Below are 15,392 nucleotides of genomic sequence, written 5' to 3'. Positions count from 1 at the left end.
CTTCCAACTGAGCTTACATGATTGCGCGTGCACGCACGCGCCTGTGTGTGGGCATGTGTCATTCACCTCTGATCATGATATCAAAAATTGTACAAAGTATGAATTTGGTTACAATCTTTTTAAATCTCCTTTATTTTCTTCATTGTTTTCTTAGCACCCTAAAAATACACAGGTGAGAGGACTAGCACATTGAAGCTAAAGAGTACATGTAGATAAAAGAAAAACAGAACAAAGCAAAACTTTCCACACAGGGTCAGCGTATATTACAGAGTGTGAATCCAATGCGCAGACTTCACAAACGCTAACAGACAGGATCGATTTTTTTTTTCCACATGAGATGGAGCTCCAAGCTTTTTTTTTTTGTTTGTTTGTCTTTTTTGCAAAATAAAATCAAATGCACATTCCAAGGAAGATGAATGCATCTCTGTTAACAGGTCTCTATTTCTCATTTACATATGTACAGACGTGTCCCTTGAGTCTCTGCTGCTGACACGGTGGTGTCTGGATGGGTCGGTCCTAAGTTCTATCAGTGAGCAGAAGTGTAGATCTCTGTGGGTTTATTTGGGCTTCCATTGGGGGAGGGGGAAATATATATATACATATATATTTTAATCTGGAGAAAAAAAATCTACTGGGAATTTGATACACAAATAAAGCTTTAAAAAGCCCAAAGGGTGGGGGTGCTCAGATTTCTTTCATGGAGCTTTCCCACCCCCCCCTCCCATCCCACCTTGTAATTAACTTTGGCAACATTGACACAAACACGCCAGTAGATCCCATGGGCAGGTTTCCTTTAGGTGCAGCCCTTCTGAAGCACTGGGCACCTTGGAGAATCTTATGGCTCCAATGGCTCTATTCACCAAGACATGAACAGGAGGCGCCATCTTGGGATTTGAGAGCCACCCTTGCTTACAAAGTTATGATTTCCTCTTTGTGGATCTTATTCAGGGTAATAGCGCCTTTGACAGGTTAAAAATAATAATAATAAAAAGAACCAGAGCCTGGACCCCCTTTCATTATGTGCCTGTCCCTTGTCCCCAAAATGATATGGGAAAGGCTCCCTCTAAAGCTGTCAGTCTCTCTTGATCACTGCCTGTTTGAGAAAGCTGATGCTTAGGTCTAAAGGGAAAACACTTGATTGATACTAACTTGCCAGACAAGGAAAGCTGTTGTCTTCCCTAGGAAGTGGGAAACTGGTAGCAAGTGCTGATTTGTCCTGGGAAACTCTGCCACAGCACAAATGGGAGTGTAGCACTGGGGGGGGGGGGGAGGTCTAGTCACAATTTCAGGGTAATTCTCCAGCGGTTTGCTTGCCCGTGTCTACGGACCCTTCTGCTTTGCCCACGCGTGATGACTTGTCTTCCCCCCCCCCACCCCCCAAATCACATTCTATCCCAAGTGTGTGTGCATATGTGTGTTTGTATGTGTGGTCTGGATGGAGAGGGGGTGGAATGGCAGGGCACGCCAGGGATGGCAACATCTGGAACACCACTGAAAGCAATCCAGATTTTACCTCATGCTGTTTCATTTTGCTGTTTGCTCTACTGCCAAAGGATTTGGGAAATGGATTAAAATGGGTGAGCTGATATCTTCAAAATAAAAAGAAATTTCATTCCCTTAAGTCTGTAAAAAGAATCTTTGATTTTTTTTTGTTTTACTTTTTTTTTTTTCTAAAAAAGGACTCATTTTTTTTTTCATCTTCAGTCAAGGTATTTAAAAACACCAGCAAAGGATATAACCGGGTCATGAAAATGTTGAATATTATCAAAGACGATACTAAAATATTCACAAAGATATTTACAATAGTGATTCTTAAAATAATTGATTTTGCATACTGAACAACTTGTTATCTGAGAAAAATGCAAAAAACCAAACGAACCAGTACAAAGGTGTGATGGCAAATTCTCTACAGAAAACCTGGTAGTCTGAACATGGGAGGCTGGGAATAAATGAAACTGACTGCCGTTTCTGGTAATATCTACAGCAAGGGGCTAGGGGTGCCCAGAGAGGGGGAGAAAAATAAAGATTATCTGGAGGGGGGCAGTGATGACAGCATGGAAATTGAAGCAAAGAATTTAAAGATTTGAGTGGCTGGGAGTAAACCCAGCATCATCTAAGCCCAGAGTAGGCCACTGACAGAAATGTAAGTTACCCCCAAATAAAATCATACATTTAAATGGCTGTGTAAGAACCGGGGCAAGGGCACAAAGACCTGGGAGAGTGGTAAATAGGTGGGCTTTGAAGAGACAGATGGACGGACGAGCAAAAAACATGTCATGTCACACTGGGAGAGAGCATCAGGTTAATTTTAAACCACTGAGGGCAAAGAATGGTCCATGAGACAGAGCTGAGATGGGATTCCTTAAAGGAGAGGTTGGCACGTGTGCACGTCTGCCGACATAGCTATGTGTGCTCTCTGGAGGGTGCAGGCCCACCAAGATGGGTAGGGGAGCGATGGGGAGTCAGGGCTGGAGATGCAGCCCACAGGTAGTATGGACAGAATTATGGAAGAGACAACACACAGCAATGGCTCTCAGACCCCAAGACCAAGCCCTAGTCAAGGTCAACTTCACCTCTCTTCTTTCTTTCTGCAAGCCCTGATGTTTAACAGGACAAAAAACGGGATTGGGAGGGTGGAGGGAGGCAGTGTGTGTGAGGACCAGATGACATGTAACAGTCCTGGAGACAGAAGGGGAGGGGCGCAAAAGAAAGAAAACACAAAAAAAGGAAGTCACTCATCTATCAGATCCCAGTGTTCCTTTCTGCAGATGATTTAAAAACTGATTTTGTCCTTGTATTTTTTAAAAATAGGAGTAAAGGTATACATTACTGTGTCTGCCTCCTGACAGGTTTGTCCTCTTCTTTCCCACATTTTCAAACCCCTCCCACACCAGCCCTGATTCCCCGCCCCCCCCCTCCCCTTCCTCAAAGAAAGGGGCTGAAGCTTTCTCACATTTCTGGCTGAGGGAACTGTAGGGTCCTCTCGTGATTCAAATGACCCAGTAGCCATTCTCTCGACTGTCCATGATCTTAGAGAGAACCCCATGGTTCCCTCCTTCTGCTGGAACCCAAAGTAAAAGCAACTCTCCCTCCCCCGTCCCTTCAAAGGCCCTCATCTCCATCCATTCTCTCTGAGCCTCTGTGTAGCATGACCCCATTCACAGGGTCTGTTGGGGCTGAGAGGTCAGTGGTCAAAAAATGGCAACCCTCAGCTCCACAGAGAAGAGGGAGAAAGCATGGTCTGCTCTGGCCTGGGGAGGCTCTTTCTTGGACGGTTTGTGCTTTTCCGGTGGTGGTGACTTTGGCAGCTCTGGCCGGCACCCACAGGACTCACTCCTGCATGGGTGGCCCCTCCCCAGGGTACTGTGCCTGATTCATCCATCTCTCTTCATATTTCTGGTTCTGTGGTTGTTCAGGTGTCCAGGCTGGGAAGTTGATGGATGGGGAGAATTCTCAGTTTCAAAACGGAAGACCCCTGGGTTAGAATGCTGTTTTCTGACATTGGGTCAGCATGGGAGAATTGGGGTGGGGAAGGGAGAGCCACTTTCTTATCCTTGCTGAGCTAGAGATGTGCTGGGATGGTTTTCTCCATCACAAGGCTCTTCTTTTTAGGACTGTGTTGGACATGGGCAGAAATGCAGCTGCCCTGGACTTAAGGCTTTGCCATGCCAGGGCCAGAAGCAGGTGCTCTAAGGGCCCCCAAACCCATGTGGCCTAGGTACCACTTCCTCTTCTGAAGTCTCCCCACCAAACGCCAATGGTTCTGAGAAGGTGATAGCAGGGAGAGACCTCACCCCAGCTCCAGATGAGAAGTTCTGGGGTAGAGAACTTGGGAGGACATGGGCTACATGGGGTGAAGTATGTGTGCATGTGTGTGTATGTGTGTATGTGTGTGTTTGCATGCATGTGCGTGTGTGTACGTATGGGGAGGGGGAAGGGGACTGATTAAAAGCTGAGAGCTTCAGTTGTTCTCAAAAAGTGAGAGAAGGTCATCGTTACTATTGCTCGGCAGGTCAGGAGGGTCCAGGTACGAGAGCAACTCATCTGGATTCGTGAGTTCTGGAAGAAGCTGGAAAACAAAGATGGAGACGGGGATGAGGACGGGTCAACTAGCATTGGCTGCTGGTCAATAAAGGCAGACACCTCCAGGGGCCACTCTTCCTCCTGCTGCCCTCCAGAGGGGCAAAGGACAACTCAGTGCCATTTCTATCCCTGAAGAAGGAAGAGCATGAGCTCATGAGTCTCAGGGCTAGTCCAACCCTTTCCATTTTGTGGAGGAGGAAAACAGGCCCAGAGAGTTCATGTGATTTGCCCAAGATTCACACCATTGTTCAATGACAGATCTGGAATTTGAATTCAGGTCCAATGCCCACTACCCACCATCAGAACATATTTTGCCCCACTGAGATGGGGACAAAAGGCTGGGAAATATGTCTGGCTTGTGGTCAGCCTCACTTCCCTATTGAGCTTCTGTGGTTGGAATGGGGGATGAAGTCACTCCTTGAGTAAACAAAACCTAATGCTTTGAGACAGATCTCTAGAAGGAATTTTAGCCAAGGTCTGAGAAGGCATTTCTATAGAGTGCTGGGGGGTGGAGGATGGGTGGGCATATTTGAAAAATTTCTAGCCCCATGTCCTGCTTATTATTTTCAGAGAGTGGTTCCCTGTCCTCTGCTCTCAACTCTGGTATTCACAGGACATCAGTGCAGGTTCCAATAATCACCCATGATCTGGAACCGGTATACACTGGCCACATTCTCAAAGCCCCACAGTATAATAGCTTGTGGGAGATGACTTTGGCATCTATGCTGTGTCAAGTGATAACAGGCTACCATTGAAGTGGGAGATGAGGTCAGTTTCCGTTCCCTTGCAGACCCCTCTTCCACATTGCTGTTCTGCCATCCTAATGAAGCACTAAGTCTAGAGTGAAGCCCCATGGGGCTACTACAAACTGAAAAGGGGTCTACAATGCCTGTGCACCTTTATTCTTCCTTCTTTTTTAGTTCCCTTTTCAGCTGAAAAGTCAGGGGGCTTCTAGGGAATCCCAGCACCCCATTGTGATGTTCACATCCCAGCTCACCTTAATGGAAATATTTACTTAATGACAACCTTTTCTCCCACAGGCAATGCTCTGGATAACAGCCTAGAATGTGGGCCAAGAGGCCAGGGCAATGCCCATAGAAAGGGCAGGGGCTGAGGAAGGGAAGGGAACACATACATATCTGGGGTAGTTTTTAGAAGCAGATCTAAAAATTTCATTACTAGTCTGTCTCTAAGATGAGAAATTCTACAAAAAAGAAAGAGTGATTTTCAAAATTAAGTGAAATTGTTAGTTTTTTTTTTTCTGGGGAGGAGGGAGGCGTAAGTATATAACAGGGTGATAGCCTGATAATTAATCTCATACCCAGTTTCTAACCCTGGTGTCCCTCCCCCCACTCCCCGAGACTCAATGCTCTAGGACAGAGGTGTCAAACCTGTGGTCCACAATACTCCCCAGTGCGGCCTAAACCAGATTCAAATGTAAATGGGAACTATTTCCCAAAATCAATAAAAATGCAATAAAACACAGATAATATTAATATGGTGGTTTTCTAAGTCAGGATACAGCTTGCATGGGAGGGGTCTTTATATATTTAGTGGTCCCCATTTCTATAAGTGTTTGACACCACTGCTTGCAAATAGGGGGATGTTGAGTGGACCTGAAGGACCAAGGCAGCAGCTACAGGTGGCAAGGAACCTCAGAGTCAGAGGACCCACTTCAAATCTCTCCTGCTACTACCTGCATGGCCTTGGGAAAGTCACTTAGCATGCCCAGGTCTCAGTTTCCTCATTTGTAAAATGAGGGGGTGGGCCTGATGGCCTCTGAGGTCCCTTCCAGCTTCAGGCCCGCCACTGGTCCCATGGCCTCACTTGTCGGAAAGATAAAATCTCTCTTTGCCGAAGGAGGGCTGAGCAGAGCCCCAGAGCCCTGTGTCTGCAAAGCTCTGCCTTAGTTCTAGATGCTAAACCCAAAAGGAACTGGCCCTTTTCTGCGATACCCCTCTTTTATCCTCTGATGTTTCTATATCCAGCCCTCCCTTTTTCTACAATGACTCACACTGGGTTTCTCCTCTCACTGTAGGCTTCTTACTGTGGATGCTATGAGTGCCCAACCACTCTGGGGAATAATAGATCCATCTCCCTGGGACCAGTAGGAGAGGGCACTGATGCTGGCCCCAGGGGAGGTGACTCTGATTTTATTTTAAGCCATTGGCAGTCCCTGGGTGGCAAGGCTGGCCTGAGGAGGACGCCCCCAATCACTCCCATGGTTGGCCTAGCTCTGCTTAGCCTTACCTTGGCTATCCCTCCCCCCACTGCCAACTCCCAGGGAGCCGCTAATAAGGCCATGTGGAACGTGCAACAGAAAAGGCTGGATGATACATGAACCAGAAGATCAGAGACACACACGGACAAGACAGACAAAGGGACACCCAAAGTTCCCTTGGCTTTGGCTAAGATCCCATCCCTCTGGTCCCCTCCAGTGAGAGACAGAGCAGTACAGACAGCAACAAACCCAAAACAGGAGAGGAAAGAGGGGAGAAGAGAGAGGAGAAAAAGGGGGCAGGTTGGGAGAAGACCCTTTGAATGCCTCAAATTGCTATAAACTCAAAAATGAAAAAAAAACCCCACCCCCAAACCAAAAACCCCTGATTCCATAAAGCTGAATTAAGAAGGAGTATGTCTGGGCAGAACAGACCAAGGCAAGAGCCTTGAATTTCTGTCCTTGGAGACTGAGGGTAGCTGGCCTGAAGACCCAATGAGTTAGGCAGTTAGAAGTGACAAAGGGCCATATGAAGAAGGGAGATCCCCAAATGAGAGCAGAGAGGATAATCCTCCCCTGGCTTCAGATTAACCCTTCCCTAAATGGAGTCCCCAACCACGTGAGCCCACTCATCTCACCCACCCACCTTCCAGGCAGGTGGGGCGGGTGGAGCCCTCCGGCCACACACCCCACCTCCTCTTCCACCCCCTGCCCTTTTCCTCCCCTTCCTCCCCCCTCCCCCCAGGCCCACCCTGTCTCTTGGGCACATCCAGGTACCAGACCTAAATGCAGGCAGATGGCAGTGGTGACCCAAACTTACATCCAGCGAAGGTTCCGGCATGTCGGACGCTCCCTGTGATCCGGCCTGACCCTCTAAGGCTGTGGAGGGGTTAAAGGTCAGGTCGCTGTGTGGATGGTTGCTGGGAGCAGCCTGAGGTGGTTGCCGGGGCGGCTGGGAAGGAGGAGGAGGAGGAGGTGGAGGAGGAGGAGGAGGAGGAGCCCCACTGTGATGTAATGGTGGCCCTGACTGGTTGCTGGGGTGTGGTACGTGCAAACCTTGTTGTATGGAAGTATGGGACTGATCAGAACTGCCAGGATGTGGGATCTGCGGAGGAGGAGAGAAGCAGGAAAAAAAGAAAAGTGAGGTGACAAGGTACAGTGCACGAGATGCCTGAAGAAATGAAAACCAAACCAAAACAAACCAAAAACACCCTTTACACTGAATGCTCTTTCGTCAAGAAAAAAAAGAAAAAAAAAGACGCCCCCCAAAAACAACTGACCAGGAAGAAGGATCAGGCCACAGCGCCATGAAGAAGGGGGACCACACTGGGTGTCTCTGGGGGAGACAAGGGAGGGGACAACGGACTTGAAGAGACAAGCATGGACATGAGACTCGGAGGTTCCCGGTCTCCCCTTCCCCATCCTCTGCCCAGCCCCCCTAGTCTCCTCCAGCCAGGACACCATCACAATGAACAAGAGCGTGGTCAGAAATGGAAAAGCAAAATGTGAATGTTTCGGGGTTTGGGAGAGGCATGTAAATGCTGGCCCTGGTCACAGCCACAGAATAGAGCTGGGGGGGGGCACTGCAGCTCATTAGGTGGGGCACCCACAGACACAGAGAGCAAAGCACCCAACAGACCCACAACAGCTCCAGGTATTCCCTGGCCCCCTGTGACAGAGGAATAGGGAGAATTAAGGGCCTGGAAAACCCAGCTGCTTCATGAATGCCAGAAATGACTTCCTTGGCTCATACTGGGTACTTTCTTGAGAGGTCTCACCGGGGAGAGGGATAATGTACCACTGGAGTACGCCCTGGGTGCCACTGGGGCAATGGGACCTTAGAAAGAGGACAGGACCTGGACTCCCTCCTCCTCAGAATGGTGCCAACCATAGAAACCATGACCAAATGGGACTCCAATCAAAAACCAGCTCCAGAGTCAGGAAAAAGCTGAAACCCAAGGGGACTTTCCTAGGCCCCTCTACTGGAGTCAGCAGAAAAGGGAGAAGCATGAAAGCTACAGTTACCACCCCCAAGTCAGAGAAGGCAGAGACCCTTCAGATAGGGGAAGGGGTATCTCAGAAGGGAAAGGAGAGAGAAACACACACACAATGACCGGAGATAGGGCTGTTTAAGCTGCAAATCTCACTTATTCCAAACGAGGAGAAGGGCATTCTGACTTCCTTCTGAAATTTATGGAACATAGGCAAAGTGACGGCATCTTCTAGGGGAAGTCCTTCCTAAGGGCAGGGAGGGCAGGGAATTTTACGTTTCCCTCTGTACCGACTGAACCTACTAAAGTAACTGGCACATAGTAGGCCCTTAATAAATGGGTGTTGATTAATTTACCAAAATGTTACCTTATTGCTTTTAAGGATACACAGCCAGTATGTTCACCAAAGTCTGACCTTTAGAGAAGGCTGTTTGTGTGCAGGGGGAGAGATGCTCTAATGTTTAGAGTGAGCAGAACCTGATCTTAAGGCTACAGATTCCTTCTCTGATTGTCTGTTAACCACACCCCCTTTTTAAACAGATGAACAGAAGTTTAGAGTTGGAAGGAGAGAGACTTTCCCTTCCAGGTCTGTTATTCCAACCTCTCATCTAGTGTGGGAATCACAGGGCCACAGGATTTAAAGCTGATGTCATCTGACCTAACCACTTCATTTTTCAGATGGGGAAACTGAGGCCCAGAGAAATGAAGTCTAGCATCTCTGATGTCATCCTCTATTTGCATACTTATAGTGAAGACAGGGAGCTTATTATCTATTGGGGTAGTCCATAAGTTCTTACTTATAGTGGGTCAAAACTGCCTCCCTAAAATTTCCGGCAGGTGTTCAGTAAAGAATGGACGGTTGATGAATTCCAGTGCACACTTCAATCAGCCCTCACAAATCCCGAATTGCTGAGATCTGAAGGAACAGATGGCTACTTTGAAAACAATGTACCCGTTCTTTGTTCTGCTGATGCTTCCAGTACCCACCCAAACCTAGGTGTGGCAGAACCAGGCCCCTCTCATATTTAAAACACTATCTCTTGTGGCCTGGGCAAGGACTGTGCTACAGGATTTAATCCCTGGCTCTCACCAGGCTGAATGATTGTGACTTTTAAGCACAGGTGCTGCCTTGATGCCCTTTATTTTCAGAAGTGATTTAAGGACCTGGACCTTTCTCTCTCTTCTTTTTTTCCTGTTCTCTAACTTGGTCAGAAAATGCCCTGGAAAATTTGCCAATCTCTCATTCCATTGTAACAGAGCAGGTCTAGGTGCCCAATCAAAACTTCACCCTTCTCTCTTGCTCCATTTTACAGAGAAGGCTCTTTGTAGGTCTCAGTTGGGAGTTTATCCCTGTGTACTAGGAAAGGTGGGAAGAGGGAAGGCAGGGAATGCTCTTAGAAGCTTCTAATAAAATCTCCAAATATTTCATCTCATGTAGACTCAGTTCTCTGGATGTTGGGAGGTCAAGACTTGATCTGTGTCTAGGATGTCACTTGGATGATTTCTGAGAGCAATCCCCTTTCTTGGTAGCCCATTCCTTCTTGTAAGCCCAGTCTCCTTTCTCCTTGGCCCATAATTCTGCTTTCCTGAGGCTCTCTATTCCTGCATTGGCACATGTAGCTAGAGGCTCTCAGGTGAGCTAGAGTGCCATATTTTTGTTTTGTTTTTAAATCACAGCCTTTGCCTAAAAGCTGATTCTGAGCTACAACTCTGAAATGTGATACTCTGACCTCCTGGCAGGTTCCAAGGCCAAGGTTATCACAGCACAAGACACCCTCTCCCTTCTCCAAAGGTTTGGGATTCCTTGGAACACACTTCCTAAGCCTCAGCCTATTCCTTGATCCAACCATGGAAATTAGCAGATTACCCAAAGAAACTAGGTGGTGTGGTGACAAAAATCAGAACACGGACTTTATCTCTGTTTTCCCTTCTTCCTCGTCCCCTTTCACCAAACCCCACTTTTGGTTTTTACCTCCCCCGAGGTCCTAAGGGTTCTGGGCCATGACAAAATCTATAACATATGGAGAAGGCTAATATTGTTAGTGCTAGGTAACCAGAGGGGAGGAGGCAGGATGAAGATATGGGCAGGCTGTATGAGGTCACACTACCCAAAGAAGTCAAAAAAACCCAAACAAACCTGAAAACAACTTTCCAAGCCATGGTGCTGGTTACTGTTTTATAGCAAATGTCTGAGACGTCAGAGAATACACATCCCTTTTTCCTTAGCCATTCATGTCTCCAAAGACTACTGTCCACCATGGCCTCTCCTACTCTAGGAAGAGGACAGAATGCCACCATGGGGATCCAGGCTTTGGTCCTGGCTCCAGAGGTAATGAGCAGGCCACTTAAAGCCTCTGAACCTGTATCTTCATTTATAAAATGGCAGCAATAATAGATGCTTTTTATCTAACTTATGTCTCAAAGGTCAAATGAAGCTATAAATGTCCTCACTGTGAAAAATATAAAGCTGCTAACCCAAGGTGGGGTGCTAATAATTATCGCTCTTGGCCTTTTTATCTAAAGTTCTCTGGCCCCTTCAGGAAAAAAGATGGCACCAACACTCTATTCTCATGAATTGGGTCCCAAAGAATCCTGTTTGAAGTGGCTGGGCATTTGGGATTCCATCTGCCTCCTGGATCCTTGCACTCCTACTCACTTGCTGGAAGAAGAAAGGAGGGAGAAGAAGCCACAGCTGACTAACTGGCTGATCTGGAAAGGCGGCCAAAGCAAATCAAGGCACCATGACTAGTCAGGCAGGGAAGACTCAGAAACGAACAAATGTGTGTCCACCCTTTCCCTCCTGTACTGGTTTTGGTAGCCCTTTGGAAAGCCTTCTTTACCCGCCCTGACTCCCATTCATTCTCAAGGTGGGAGAGAGATCGGCAAAGGATGTCAGTAAAGCCAAGTCCAGATGATGGTTTAATTCTAATGAGCTAATTAATTCTAATTCTAGCCTAATCCTGCTATCTTGCCCTGTATGGCCTTGGATAAGTCATGGCCTTTTCTTTGAGCATTGTACCAATGCTCAAAGAATCTCCTTTGAAAAGGATAACATGACATACAAACAGCAAAATAGTATCACGGTGAGTAAAACTCCAAGACAGTTGTTTGTGATTATTTTGGTACTGAGAAGGATGTTCTAAGACTTTGGCTCCACAGTGAACATTGGATTTGGGACTTGAACACTGAATGGATGAAGGCTGAATAAATCAGGATCATATGACCTAGAAGGGACCTTTGGGTAGCCTACCTCTTCTCTTTTACAGATGGGTAAACTAAGTCCTAATGAAATGGCACCCAAGGTCAAACAGATAGTACCTAGCAGAACTGACAAGTGAACCTTGGCATGTGAATCCAGGTTGTTTGACCTCAAATCTGATGCTCTTTCTTCTACACGATGCAGTGTATGGTGACTTTCCCAAGTCTTTGAAGAGACTACAGAATCAGTCTCAGAGCTGGAAGACACCTCACTAACACCACTGCAACAGAATTTTAGAATCTTAGAGGTAGAAGAGAAGCTAACCCACTGTCCACTAGCTAATACTACACTTGAAAACATTGGCAGGACTTGACCCCATTGCCCACTGGCTCCCGTTCCCACAACTTGGCCTCTGGTCTCTGCTGGGAAAGGAACAAAAACCCACAAAGAAGTGTCTCATACTAAGACCCTTGTTCCCCAGTCCAGTTCAAGAAGAAGGTAAAGGATTTAGATAGGAAGAGGGGGTGAGGTAGGTCAGAGAAGGGAAGGGAGGACGATGGTGAGAGGGTACTTACAGTTTCTTGCATGGGGTGACTGAGGGGTTTCTCCAGGGCAGCCATGTTGCTGGGCATGTCCGGGGGGTGGGAGAGCTGAGGGGGCCCGTGCATGAAGTCATTCATGGACGTCCCTCCGGGGTTCCCATGGGGGAAGTCAAAGTTACCGTGGCCTTGGTAGTTGTTGCCTGAGGGGGTGAAAACAAGGGGAGGGGAGGGGGGGGTCACCCACTAGACAGATAGCATTTGGGCACTGGGACGTCTGCATGAGGCGTGGGATGGGGCTTGAGAGAGTCAAGTTTCTATCTCTACTGAGGAATCTGGAGCCATCTCTCTTGGGCTCAGTTCAGACAGTACAATGATGAGACACTGCCTATCCTGAAATTCCTTGGGCCTATTCAGCTGGGAAGGGAAACGAAGGCCCGCTGGTGGGGAGAGGGGCCGGCAGAGGGGGTTTTCCACTGATGAGCCATAGGAGGAAGAGAATTTTCCTGATGCTCTCAAGCTGCACCTGGTGCTTTCAGCAGTAATGTCAATTACTGGTGGCTGCCCAGCCCTTTCCTACAGGTGCCTTCTGCAGGCTAGAAACTCATCTGAGCCACCCTAGTGGATAAATGACCAAACCACATATACAGACGGAACCCCTACATAGATGCTCAGCACCATGGGAAATAGAAGGGAGAAAAACCATATCAAAAGGGAGTTAGGCTTAGGGAGAATCTAGTCCAACTCCATTTTACAGATGGGGAAACTGAGGTTCAGAGAATTTAAGTCTCTCATCCACAGCCACACTGTAAGTTAGTGACAAAACTTCACTCTTAGAATCAGGAACTCCAGGCTGTAGTTCTCTCTCAGTCGCTAACAAGCTGGGTTACCTGGGGCAAGTTAGCTCATTTTTCTGGATCTCAGTTTCCTTATTCATAAAATGGGTGAGTTGACATCACTGATCTCCCAATGGCCATCTGGTTTCTATGATTCTTTGACTTTGTGCCTCTTTCCACCTCACTGCCTTCCCAAAGCTGTGTTAAGAGTAAATAGGATGGGGTCTTTGTTCTGGTCCCATTTTCTGATCCTGGCTTGCTGTGTAATGTTGGGCTACAGAGTGTTGTATGACTTGACCACAAGTAACCTGGCCTTTCTGTGCCACCCACTGCCCCATGGGCATCACAATCCCTTGTTTGCTAAGAGGATGAGAAAGACAACATGTAAGATGCACTCAAAATTCCCTACAAGAAGACCCCCTGGAAATTCAAGCTTATTTATGGAATGGGATTACTTTTCCAGCAGTAAAATAATTCCTGAACATGGGAACATGTATGGGTACACCCCTGTGGAAAGGATGAAGTTTTTTCATCAGATAGCACCCCACTTATGGTCTCTGATTCCAGCTGGGGGGCAGGGGAGGGTGGCTCTCCACTGACCACGTGTGGTTGAAGGCTGCAGCCATGGGCCCAATGAACGTAAACAATCAAGTTACTCAGGGTCAAGGGCAGGGACACACACAGGGACACAGCAAAGACAGACACCCTAGGGAATTCAGGTCATTTCTCTTAAAAAACAAAGCCCTCTGAAAGGCCAATGCGTCTGTTGTCTCCCAATATATTATCCCTCCCTTATCCCAGCTCTGTAAATAAATGCAGCAGAGCTCTAGGCTCATACAGGAATTCTGACACCTGCAGAGTGAGGCACACCAACCCTGGGGGACAGGATATGAGCAATATGGCAGCTCTGAATGGCTCTGTGCTGTGACTAAGCGTGATGGTGATGACACAGCATGTAGAAGCATTCTCTCCTCCCCTCCTCCCCCCATTGCTTCTGTGGCTGCTCGTTTACCTGGGGAGTGGAGGACTGGGTGTGTCAGTGGGGGTTGGGCATGGGAGGGGAGTGAAAGGAGTGTATATTCACAGCTCCAACTACAATCCAGAAAAAGAGGAAGCTTGCAATATCCTCTTGGTGGACCAGCACCATCCTTCATGTTCTTTCCTCCTCTGTCACATAGGTGAGTCAAAGGAACCCAATATTATGAAGTTGCTTTGTATGACGGCTGCGGGCAGGACTGAACGGCCTGAGAAGCAGGGGAGGAAGGATGTGTGCTTTGGGATCTCTGGAAGCCAAAGTCCTAAACTCGGCCCTATCATGATCTCTGGGCCTCCTCGGGCGCCATTCTTGGAGAACTGGGGCCTGGTTTCACCTACCTTGGCTGTTATACTCGTTGGAGTTGGTGCCCCCAGGCGGAGGAGGAAGCGGATAGGGGGATGGGCCAGGGCCCAGAGCTGCGATCATTTCCATGACATTGGGCATGATCATCTGGCTGGGGCTCATTGTCTTAAACCTTTTGGAGGGGATGCCATCTGGGTCATCCTTGATGTGGATGTCGGATTTGATGGGGACTGGCCTCCAGCTACATGTGGGGTCAATGGTAACCTCTTCAAACTCTGAGCTGCAAATGACAAAGGAAAATGGCTTAGTCTCTCTGTGGAGGCAGCTTCAGGTCAGTTTTTTAAAGCATTTGAACATATATTCTTTCATCTCTTCTTTGAAACAAAGTTAATTGGTCTGTCAGTCATCAAGCATTTATTAAGGACTTACTATGTGGCAGGCGCTGTCCTAAATTCTGGGGCTACAAAGAAAGGTAAAAACACAGGCCCTGTCATAAAAAAGTTCACATTCTAAAGGGGGAGACAATATATTTTGGGATAAGATTGATGGAGAGTAAATGCAAGGCAATCTCAGAGGAGAAAGTGCTGGCAGCTGGGGTGGGGGGCAGGGGAACAGGGAAGTTCCCCTGCAGGTGGTGGGATCTGAGCTGAGTCTGGAAGGAAGCTACACCAAAGCACAAGGAAGGCAGAGATCACTTCCAGGTAGAGAGGGCAGCCAGGGCAAAGGCACCAAGTCAGGTGAAGGACTGTTATGTATATGCAGTGGGTTGTGGTGGGTGTGGAGGCCAGGAATGGAGAAAGGGACCAGCTTATGAAGAGCCTGGAGTGCCCAATGGTTCTGGACGTAGGAGCTCGGGGTGACATGGGCAGGCCTATGCTTTGGCAGCTGAGGAGAAGATGGATCCACTTGGGGCTGGAAGACTAACCAGAAGGCTACTGTAACAGCCCAAGGGAAAGGTGATGAGGATTGACCTAGGGGGGCAATTAGGTGATTAGAGAGAAGGGGATCCACAGGAAAGGTGGTATTAATGTAGAAACAATAAGCCAAGACCACAGAGTGGATACAGGGGTAAGTACAAGTGATGAGCTGGCCTCATTTTCCTCACTTGTAAAATGGCCCCAGAGACTTGCCCATGGTCCCAGAACGAGGCAGGGCAGAGTTGGGACTTGATTTCTTGATTCCCAGCT

The 15,392-nt window shown here is 47.8% G+C and overlaps 1 protein-coding gene across 14 annotated transcripts in view; it reads right to left on the bottom strand.

Moving 5' to 3' along the window:
* Window positions 1-1,637: 1,637 nt before the first annotated feature.
* The window catches only part of ZMIZ1 (zinc finger MIZ-type containing 1), a 445,041-nt gene continuing 431,286 nt past the window's right edge, over window positions 1,638-15,392 (bottom strand). For 13 of the 14 annotated variants that reach the window (XM_069068340.1, XM_069068344.1, XM_069068335.1 and 10 more), the window contains 4 exons: window positions 14,241-14,485; window positions 12,067-12,233; window positions 7,122-7,406; window positions 1,638-4,069 (listed from right to left, as the gene is read on the bottom strand). In XM_069068340.1, the coding sequence (XP_068924441.1) occupies window positions 3,962-4,069; window positions 7,122-7,406; window positions 12,067-12,233; window positions 14,241-14,485 (805 nt within the window). In that variant the 3' untranslated portion in view covers window positions 1,638-3,961. The remainder of the gene's footprint in view (window positions 4,070-7,121; window positions 7,407-12,066; window positions 12,234-14,240; window positions 14,486-15,392) is intronic. The other variant, XM_069068345.1, reaches the window with a different exon arrangement.

The sequence above is a fragment of the Petaurus breviceps genome, unplaced genomic scaffold (assembly GCF_028583685.1).
Source record: "Petaurus breviceps papuanus isolate PSGF00001 unplaced genomic scaffold, PetGlider_PUasm1.0 90762, whole genome shotgun sequence".
Taxonomy (NCBI): domain Eukaryota; kingdom Metazoa; phylum Chordata; class Mammalia; order Diprotodontia; family Petauridae; genus Petaurus; species Petaurus breviceps.
Note: the sequence above shows the minus strand (reverse complement) of the source record. Positions and strands in the feature narration are given on the sequence as shown.